This window comes from Castor canadensis, chromosome 1, assembly GCF_047511655.1.
Source record: "Castor canadensis chromosome 1, mCasCan1.hap1v2, whole genome shotgun sequence".
NCBI lineage: Eukaryota > Metazoa > Chordata > Mammalia > Rodentia > Castoridae > Castor > Castor canadensis.
Genome location: NC_133386.1, coordinates 141,079,494 through 141,090,873, shown reverse-complemented (window position 1 = coordinate 141,090,873; position 11,380 = coordinate 141,079,494). Strand labels below are relative to the sequence as shown.

At 35.8% G+C, this 11,380-nt stretch overlaps 1 protein-coding gene and 1 pseudogene across 1 annotated transcript; one reads left to right on the top strand and one right to left on the bottom strand.

Moving 5' to 3' along the window:
- The first annotated feature begins 1,943 nt into the window (after nucleotides 1-1,943).
- LOC109679431 (olfactory receptor 51H1-like) lies at nucleotides 1,944-2,893 on the top strand (annotated as a pseudogene).
- A 7,333-nt stretch (nucleotides 2,894-10,226) lies between these two features.
- On the bottom strand, nucleotides 10,227-11,180 carry LOC109679439 (olfactory receptor 51H1-like). The gene has a single exon (XM_020154645.1). The coding sequence runs from the start codon at nucleotides 11,178-11,180 to the stop codon at nucleotides 10,227-10,229; it is 954 nt and encodes a 317-aa protein (XP_020010234.1).
- Nucleotides 11,181-11,380: the final 200 nt, after the last annotated feature.

Sequence of the window (11,380 nt, the reverse complement as noted above, 5' to 3'; positions counted from 1 at the left end):
AAAAAGTTAAGGAATACAGGGCCTTTTAATATTATTTAATGAAATTTTCCAGGACCACCTCAACCACCAAACATAAACTGCTACACAAATACATTTTTATATAGTTTTTTTGATATTGTGAATAAAACCTTATTTTTAAGGAATTTTCTCAATTGAGAATTTTTGAACAGAAAATCTGTTAACTTGTCACATTGATCTTTTATCTTATTACTTTGGTAGACTTATAGTCTATAGTCTTTTCTTTTTTGATTCATCAGGTTAAGATCAATTATATCTGAAGTAAAGTCATTTTTATTTCTTTCAGAAGTTACACAAATTCTCTTTTCTTGTCCTTTCTCACTTGTTAATTAGTACTGTTGAATAATGGTTGTTGTAGTAGATATCGCAGTGTGTTCTTTATTTTAATGAAAATGCTTTCAATATACACTAGTAAACATGCATCCTTTGAATTTCTTTTCTTTGTAAGTATCAAGAACTTTATCTTGCATACTATTGATTTACATGAATTTTTTCCATCTCTTAACAAATCATGCTTTCCCTTCTTTAATCATACCATCAATAAATTTCTTAATACACATATTGTTTTACTCATAAGATAATTCTACAGTATAAAACGCAATACTCTTTTTAATGTGACTGACTGAAGTGATTTTTTATAGTGCTTACATATGCCTTCTTCATAAGGAATTTTTTTTAAAGACTGCAAATTTGCCTGAACTTGAGACTAAAGGATAGATCTAGAATAAGTGGTATAAGTTGGTGCTAGACAGGTGAGTAGGGGGTGAATCAGGCTCTATTCTAAAGCTAAGATGGGGACTTAGGACTCTAATCTAAATGCATTGGAAACCCATAGAGGAACTTTTGCTTGTGATGATTACATCAGATTTCTAGCTTTAGAAAGTTGAGTTTAACTACATTATTAAGACCGTATTAGAAAAGAACAGCAGTGGATCATTTGGGATCCTGAAAGGAATGTGCTACACTTGTTACTACCTATAAGAAAAGGAAGAAAGTCACACATCTTTACATGCTTTAGAGACAAGTTTGAAACTTGCTTAAATATAAGTTTGATGAAGAAGGAATTTTCAAGAATGACTCCCAAAATTTCTGGTGTGTTAGGAAACTTTCAACTTTAAATTTGTGTGAGTGGTGCATTATTGTATGTGTTACATGAGTTTGTATATAGTCCAGTAAATTTTATTATCTTTTGTTTACTATCTTAAAGTGAAATTAAGGAAAAATTAAACTTTTTTTAATTTGTGGAGATTAAATGTTTATTTGAATAATTTTATCTGCTAGTATGTCTACCAGTGCACATAGCTCATTACAAATAGAGTGGAAAAATGCTTATGCAGGTGGAATAATCTCTCTATGTGTGTGTGTGTGTGTGTGTGTGTGTGTGTGTACATAAAGACACTCCATATATATATGATATTTATATTATCTACAATATATAATTTATATTAAACACTGAAGGATTTGTATGGATTAGGTTAGGATTGCAGTGGAATTGTGTGTACGTATGAATGTGGTGATAGCACTGTGAGCTTAGTGGATTTTCAAATTACTGTTATTTAACTAAATGCTCCATGTTATTAAGTCATTAGGTTTGGCTGCTTCTTTTCTGCCAGAACTTGAGAATTCCAAAGGAGAACAGATTCAAATTCAGTACTCTATAAATAGTGGTCTTTAATCTTGTCTTCATTCTTCAGAATAAATTAAATCCAAAGGAAGGTCATCCATCACAGGGGAGCTGACTAAGAGACAAAGGAACAAAGTGATGTGAAAACCACCTAGGTAATGGTTTTTCACCTAATTCTTCCCTCTTTTGTACGTTGACCTATCCCAAAAGCCATCTACTTATCTCATGTGAGACCCTGTTTTCTATTTGGGAGCTGTGAGCTAAATGCTAGAGTGCAGCCTCACTCAATGGTGAGAACACCATGAAGAATTTGAATGCATCACTTGCCAGTTACCATGGCTTCATTCTGACCGGTATCCCAGGAATGCCAGACAAGAACCCCTGGACGGCCTTTCCCCTGGGATTTCTCTACATACTAATACTCTTGGGAAATGGTACCATCCTAGCAATCATCAAGGTAGAGCAGAGTCTCCACGAGCCTATGTACTACTTCCTCTGTATCTTGGCTCTGACTCATGTCAGTCTCTCCACGTCCACCTTGCCATCTATGCTCAGTGTCTTCTGGTTCAGTGCTCCTAAAATTGCCTTTGATACGTGTGTCACACAGATGTTTTTCATCCATGTATTTGGATTAGTAGATTCAGGAGTCCTAGCATCCACGGCCTTTGACAGGTTTGTGGCTATCCGAGACCCGCTGCGCTATACTTCTGTCCTTATTCATGGTGTTGTTGGAAATATTGGAATGGTTGTCCTCACCCGAGCACTCTGTGTGGTCTTCCCTGTGCCTGTCCTTATAAAATGCCTGCCCTTCTGCCATTCCAATATCTAATCTCACTCATACAGTCTTCACCAAGATATGATGCGACTAGCCTGTGCCAGCACCCGTGTCAACAGCCTCTACGGCCTCATTGTCGTCATCCTTACCTTGGGGCTTGATGCCCTCATCATTCTCTTTTCTTATGTTCTCATCCTGAAGACTGTGCTGGGTATTTCCTCTAGAGCTCAGAGGCTCAAAGCCCTCAACACTTGCCTCTCTCAATCTGCACTGTACTCCTCTTCGATATTCCTTTCATTGGTGTGACTATGATCCACAGGTTTGGGAAACATTTGTCACCAGTAGTTCACATGATCATGGCCAATGTCTAACTGCTCCTCCCCCCTATGCTAAATCCCATTGTCTACAGCGTGAAGAATAAGATGATACAAAGACAAGTCATTCAGGTGTTCCGGGGGAGAAAGAACATGGCTTAGTGAAATGTAATCACAAATAAAAAGCAGAATGAGTAGACAATGGAAGAATTAATGTTTACACTTTCACTAGTCATTGTGCGATCAAATCTTTCACCTCTGATAAAATATATGCGTGTGTGGGGCTTGTGGGTGAATATGCAGCACAGGTCATTCTTACTCTGTATATATCCTATATTGGAATGCATGTATTTTGGTATCTGATTTCACAAAATCTAGTTTACCTAAATAACATCAAGCTTTTATTTCTTGGAAAGTGGAGATGAGCATCAGATTATCTGTTGAGAAAGATAATACTTTTGAGTGTTTATACTTATAATATTAAAGAATATTTTCTTTAGTTATAAATTAATAATTACATCAAGAAAGATTCAATAAGTCCTATTTCACTGCTGAACTACTAGATATAATTATTTTGTTTTTAAATGAAGTAAAGAAAACTATTACAGGATCAAACAATACCTATCTTTATGTCTATATATTTGTGGGGTGAAAGGTGTCTATGATGAATTAAATTACATGTGTGGTTTCTAATGCATACCTTTTCTTTAAGTGTCATCACTCATCGTTCTAGTTTTTCTGGCACACATTAGAAAACTAACACAGAACACTTTCAACCAAGCTTAAGTGATACTAATTTTACTACATACTAAATAATGCAGTAAAGTTTTACAGAATAAAATTTCCTCTGGGCTTTGTAAAAATACTCAACTTAAGGAAGATATTTGAGAATGCAGTATGCACATATGTGAGGATGAATATGTCAGTGCAATATACTTATGTTTTTATGTTAATATCTGTTTTAATAATTGTGTTAAATGTCACACAATTTTCTGGAGAATTATTTATTCATTCAATAAATATACATTTCAAATGGAGAAATTCCATAGATTATGCTGGACTGAGGAAAGATGAATCCATTTTCTGCTTTATTCCTGGAATATTTCTTTATCAATAAATAGGTATGCAGATGGTCACAAGGCATGTCACATTATATCGAAGTACCATGCTTAATTTGTTGTTGGTAATTAATAATGATAACTGCTTTTATATATTATCTCATCAAATTGTCTCAACAGCTTTTGAGAATAAATATTTTTAGTATTTTACACAGGCAGGAAATGAAATTCAGAGCAAGTAAGCAAATTATTCAAGGTCCTACAGTTTCTATAAGGCATCACTACATCATGATTCTGAAGTATGTAAATTGAGAAGTAACCTAGGCATCAGCTTCTCCTAGACCTACAAGCAAATTCCAGGGAGAAGAAAGAACCTAGTGGCTCTAAGATATAGATGCAGAAGAAATAAGACAGCAATCAGTACTATTGAAACCGTAAGTAAGAGATTGAGCTTGCCAAAATGAAATAGAAAACAATAGAGCAAGTTAAGAATAACCTTGAGACCAGATGTGGTGGCCCATGGACATTATCCCAGCTACTTGGGAGGCAGAGGTGGAAAGAATTGCAGCACAAGGCCAGTTCAGGAAAAAAAGTAGCAAGACCACATTGCAACCAAAAAGTCAGGCCTGGTGGTACATGCCTAGGTCTCAGATATATAGGAGGCATAGGTAGGAGAATCACAGTCTGAGGCCAGCCATGAGCAGAAACACAAGACCCTATTCAAAACATAATAAAAGCAAAAAAGGGCTTAGGGGCATAGTTCAAGTGGTACATACAGCACCTTCCAAGCATGAGGCCCTGAGTTCAAGACCAATACCACCAAAAATAAATAAATTTGAAAGATTGATACAGAGTTTACGTTTTCAACAGAAATTACCTTTCTTTATTTGCACAGAATGCAAATGTGAATGTTTGGAGCTTGTAAATTATAACTCTGCATTAGCCAAGGCCTCAGTTTTGATGCCATCTAAGTAGAAAACATATGTGGGAATTCATTATCAGTTCTTTGGCATATGAAGAGGAAAACATGGAACATTATTTGTTTTTCAGTTGATCTCATCCTTCAAAACTTTTTTTTTTGTTGTTTTTGTTTTTTTGTGGTACTGCGGTTTGAACTCGGCCCACACCTTGAGTCACTCCACAAGCCCTTTTTTGTGTTGGGTTTTTTCGAGATAGTGCCTCCTGAACTATTTGCCCAGGCTGGCTTCAAATAGCGATCCTCCTGATCTCTGCCTCTGGAGTAGCTAGAATTACAGGCATGAGCCACCTGCGTGCAGTTCAAAAATGCTATTTTATGTATTTTCACATGTAAAAATATCACTAGAGTAGTGACTATATGTAATTTTTAATAAATAAATGGAAAAATATGTTAGATGCTCTTTTTTTGACTTTCTTGTGCAGATGCATAACTATAAATCATAACTGTACTGAATTCTAGAATAAGAATAAAAGCCATTCATGGAATGTATATTTACAATGTTCAAATACTGTGTTAACAGACAATTAGCTGATGGTGCCCTTCTGATGCTCTTATTCTTTGTTGGAGATGTAAGATAGCAAGATAAAAAAAATCTAAATTCTTTCTACAAGCACCCTGCACATACTCCATCTCCTCACCACACAACCCCTTTTGTAGACCCTGCAGGCTGACTTTTAGCTCCACTGATACATGAAAACTGTGTTTCCACAGCTCAGGTCTCTTTTAAATTTACAAATCAGTCCAGGAAACAATGCATCAAAATACAAGTGTAGTAGCAACTTAAAGCAATATGTCCTAGAAAAATTTATCTTGAATGCATGATCAAATTCATAACTTTTTAGTGAAGGATCTATCAGATAGAATATACTAATTCAAAAATGTTTGGGAATTTTACATGAGAAGTTAAGCTGCAAGACTCATGCCTGGTTTATATCATAGAACTATAAACTTGTCAAAGCAAAAATCACCACATGTCCTTCAGCTGTCACCAGTTAATATTTAGGCCACAACTTAATCACATTATCAGATATGAATGGTTAAATGTAAATGCTGGAAATTTAAAAAGAAAACAGTGAGAACATTGACCTATGACTACCTAATTATTTGTAGGAACAGCACAACTGCACAGAGTATCTCCCAAAAAGTTACTGCACAGAGACACATTGACAGAAACATACTCCTAAGTTCATTTGCATTTAAAATTTCTGAATGCAATTTGTTTAATTTTTTGGTTTGGGATTTTTTTTCTCCCTCATGTATCTAAACTTTAGGATAGCTGCCATGTCTGAAAGATCCCAGGTCAGGAAGAAGGAGCTGGGGAGGGGGACGTGAGCAGCAGAGGCAGATGGGCCAGAGGACTGTGTGGAGAAAGTGAATTATCAGTAGCTGCTGAGGGGAAAATACAGGCACAGGAAAAGGTGTTCAAAAATTTATTAAATCTATCAAGTTTTTTTCTGTATAAAACCCCTGCATTGCTCTTTCAAATACAATAAACCCCTAAGTTGTTCTTTAAGAACTTGAGTTACAGGTGTTTGCTTAATAGAACATGAGGCAGAGACAAGCCAAGAGCATTCCTGATTTATAAAGAAACAGAGCGCAATCTTTTGCCTGGATCTTTTTTCTTCAAGATCTCCTTTCCTCACTGTAACAGCATTACCATTTAAAAATAATCTTAAATAGATAAACAAGATCCCTCATGCTCATGCTTCTCTAATTAAATTCTTCCTCTTTTCTGTGTTGGTTTTATTGACCTCTAAAAACACTCTGCACTGGGAACAGCATTCAGCATGGTTACTACTCTCTCTCTCTCTCTCTCTCTCTCTCTCTCTCTCTCTCTCTCTCTCTCTCTCTCTCTCTCTCTCTCTCTCTCTCTCTATATATATATATATATATATATATATATATATATAAAACTCATGAGTTATTATGGAGAAAAGACAATAGGATTTTACTTTTTTCAAATTTAAGCAACCTAGTTTTCTTCTAAGTCACTCATTCTCAAAATTAATTAAACAGTGTGTACATCTCTGGCTCAATAACAGTGTATATACTCTATCAGGTTTACTCTCTTTCTGAGAAAAAACATACCTCTGCTATTGAAGAGATTATATATGTGTAACTTCTAAGAACAAAGTTTTCCCCCTTTTCTCAGTCTAGTTTATCTATCATGAGGGAAGAGTCAAGAATGACTGTGTTATGCCATTATTTGTGCTCATGTGATTATGTGTGCATACATGATCATGTGAATGCAGTGTATTGATAAAATCTTATGTGTATTAAGTGTATCTATCTATCACTATGATATTTCAAGTGTGTTCTTTAAATATCTATTTTTTTTATTATTGTTACCCTAGGGGTACATTGTGACATTTATAGAAGTTCCTACAATATATCATAGTTACATTCACCCCCTCCAACAAGTTGTTTAAAAGTTGCTATTCAAGTCATACAAGCAAATGTGTCAACATTTGGGAAGCAAAGGGTACGTGCATAAGTGTTTAGGGTATTTCCATTGCTGTGTAGAGATGCATATATGTATATTTTTGTGAACATGCACTTTTACAGGAGTGCATGCTGGAATGAAAGAAGATACATATTCATGCTAAGACTTCTATGTGTGTATTTTTCAAATATTTGCTGAATGTGGTGGTTATCTGTGTAAACATATACATATAAATGGAGTGATATCAGCTCCTAAAGCCTATTGCAAGGTATTTGATGTCCATCTACTATTTTGGATTGCCTGCTTCTCTTTCACATGTGAAAATGATTACTGTTTTCTAAAAGTGTATATGTTTTTATTATAATAGTTAACACTGCATTTTGAACAGTAGAGAATGGTTTCAGCTGGGGTCATTGCCAAGTTTTTTAAATGAGTACAAATAGAAAGAATTAAAAGGTGATCTTAGAAGCCAGGCATGATGAGGCATGCCTACAATTTCAGGACTTGGGAAGCTAAGGCAGTAAGTTCTCGAGTTCAATACCAGCCTCAGCCAGGTAGCAAGTTCAAGGCCAACCTGGACTACCTATCAAGACCGTGCCTCAAAGAAATACCAAGGATCTGAGCTTAAAAGTGTGTGGTCAGTGTAAAAAGTCTCTATTTGTTTCTTGTTTTTAACATTGGCTTCTGTATTAATTTCTTATTGCTATTATAATAAATTTCCACAAACAGTGGTTCGAAACAACATAAGTTTATTATCTCACTGGTTTATCTTTAAAGCATAGACTATGATTTAGATTTCTTTACGAGTCTACATTTCAAGCATTCTGAATGGATGAAAACACCAAAGACCTGTATGTGGTCAGAGACTTGTGTACTCCTTGAGAATTGTGATTATTTCATACTGCTTCTAGAACCTTTCTCTCCATTTTAATAAAAGGTACTTCTGGGTCTAGTCTCTTTTCTTGCTATGTATATGTATTTTAAATTGGCACATAAATATTATGTCCCATATGCTTATGTGGTTCTTTCATAAATGGATTTGATTTAATATCCAATACTCATTAAATTTCTGCATGTATCTTCATTTAAGTAACATAACTCATCTTTCAAAATCAAATAGAAAAATAAGTATTGTTATGTAAATTTCCAGTCTCTACGAGTAATACTACTTTATCATATATGTACAAATTTTATATAGGATTTATTATTGTTGTACTAAGGGTACAATGTGACATTTAAAAATGGTTTTAGAATATATCATAGTTGAATACATCCCCTCCATCATTCTCCTTTATCCTTCTCCCCCTAATCCTGAAACAGGTCTCATTTTTCCATTTACATACATGTGTACATAATATTCCCACCATATTCACCCTCTTACACCTTTCCTTATGTCCTCCCCCCACACTCGTACCAGTACCAACTCCCAGACAGAACCTGTTTTGCCTTCCTGTTCTCTGTTTATAATGCTTATTAGAAACAACAGGAAGAACTCCGGAGTTGCAGTCCCTGCTCCAGAACCAGGGCTGTGATGGTACTGGCAGGCCCTTAACAAGCCTCTTAAGATGTGGTTGAGCTCCACAGTCCAGATTTAAATGCTATTTTATATTTACATTACTCTGATAAATGTCTACTATGTGCTTTTTCTTTATGGAATTAAAAAAAAGAATAGGAAAGTTTATGAAACTAAAATTAAAATTTGGTAAGGACTCATATTCATGAGAGCAAATTAAACAGAAAATAGGTTTGAAATGAAAATAGTCTCCTCATGCACAGAATCTTACAAACCAAAACAGCTACTGGCTTGATTAATAGTCTCTCAGATCTCAATGAATATGTGGTGTTACATTTTAGCAACCCAATAATAAGTACTTTACAAAAAGTCATCCTGACTATGTAAGCAGACATAGGTAGCCCAGTGTATACATGTGCCTTTGTTCTGTCCACTTCTTATAATTAGCTTGCTGTCAAATAAAATCTGTAATAATTCTTTACCTACTATGAGTGTCTTCACCCTCTCTCTGCCTAACTTATTTTATCTGTCTACCAGGATGCCCAACATTCTCTAGGAATTCTTTTTTGTTCTTTGACCTTTTCATCTAGAAACAGCAAATAAACATCTCCTTCATGGAGATGCATTGATTAGCAGATGAAATAATATGCAAAAAGATTTGGCACTATGCCTTTTACTTAATAATCTTTACTTATTAGCCTATAACCAGTCTATAAATTCTCTTATTCTCTTACAATGTCCTTGAACACTTCTTTCAATTAAATAGCACTGTATAGTTTTACTCATGCTTATTTATTAAATTTGTGATTAAATATAATTTCATAATAATTCTGGATGCCAAGTGATATTTTTCCGTTTTTGAAATAAACAACTATGGCTAACAGAAATTAAGATAATGTCCAGGGTCGTTCAGCTCTCAGGTGGCATAGCTAAACCTAACCTCAATCTTTTGATCCCAAGTTATATAACACAGTTGGCTTTGCTCACCAATATAAATATGTTCATAATTTGATCATTTTTCTTATTCATATTCTATTTTAATAACATTATCCCCAGGTTTTCTCTTATTATTTAATGAATATAGTTTGTTTTTTCTTTACTAAATTCATGAAGGCAACTTCTAACTCTTAAATTACAATGTTAATTTATTTGTGACTAATTGATTAATGAGCTTTAGATGAAAAGGAGTAAAACCCTTGGCCTATTTCTGATTGAAAGGAGATATTTTTTAATGCAATTATAGTAATATTTCCTGCCTTCATCTGTTATACACCAAGTCTTGAACATACATTTTCAGTAAGTCCTCTCTTATAGATCACACTCTTTCCATACTAAGCAAAAGACAATTTGGCACAGGATAAAGAAAATGTTTTGTGAGAAAAGAAAACTTTCTTTGCCAATTTCCAATCACACAGAAAATTTTAAAAAATAAATAAAACTTTATTTCTCATTAGTATAATTGAACTTTTACAGAATAGACTCCCTCTCTCCATCTGGAAGATTTACCCCTCTGCAGTAATCTTGGTTGGAACAAATATCTGGATGATCTTTTTTCGTATTTCCTTGGTCTTCACAGTATACACTATGGGGTTCAGCACAGGGGGCACAAGAAGGTAGGCATTTGCCATGAGGGCATGAGTCAGTGGTGACAGGTGCTTTCCAAAGCGATGGATGACTGACAACCCAATCAGTGGCACATAGAAGATGAGCACAGCACAGATGTGTGAAACACAGGTGTTGAGTGCCTTCAGCCGGCCCTCCCCAGAGGCAATAGCCATCACTATTCGCAGTATGAACCCATAGGACAAGAAGATCGAGAGGGAGTCAGAACCCTTCGTGAAGATGACAGCAATGAGGCCATAGAGACTGTTGACACGGGTGCTGGCACAGGCAAGGTGCATGACATCTTGGTGGAGGCAGAAGGAGTGGGAGAGAATATTGGAGCGGTAGAAGGGGAGCCGTTTGATGAGGAAAGGCACAGGGAACACCACACAGACTGCCCTTGACAAGATGACTATCCCAGTGTTGCAGACCACACCACTGGTAAAGATGGTGCTGTACCTCAGAGGGTTCCAGATTGCCACTACCCGATCAATGGCCATAGCCACCAACACGCCTGACTCAATGGCTGAGAAGGTATGGATGAAATACATCTGAACAAGACATGCATCAAAGGCAATGAACTTGTAGTTAAGCCAGAATATACCTAGCATAGAGGGCAGTGTGCAAAGGGTGAGTCCCATGTCTGCAAATGCCAGCATGCACAGAAAGTAGTACATGGGGATATGCAGGGATGATTCAGTCTTGATGGTAGAGATGATGATGCCATTGCCAAAAAGAGCAATGACATATATAGCACCCAGAGGGAATGCCATCCAGTAATACTTTTCTTCAAGCCCTGGAATTCCAGTTAAGACAAAGTAAAGATGTTGGAAGTTGGATTCGTTGTATGCCATGAAGTCAATGTGATGTAGGTGTGAGAAGGGAGTTTATGCAGTCCTGATGAGTGGCTTCCTAAAAATACAATGACAGAGTTTAATGGTGTGTTAAAATCTGACTTCATTGGGAGTGCAGCCATTTTATTTCTCCATGGCAACAGGTCTTGTATTCAGAACAAAATGGACATGCCCCATTCACATGACTACTTCTACTTTGA

Coding starts and splice junctions, on each gene's coding strand:
- LOC109679439 (XM_020154645.1), bottom strand. CDS start 11,180: ATGGCATACAACGAATCCAACTTCCAACATCTTTACTTTGTCTTAACT.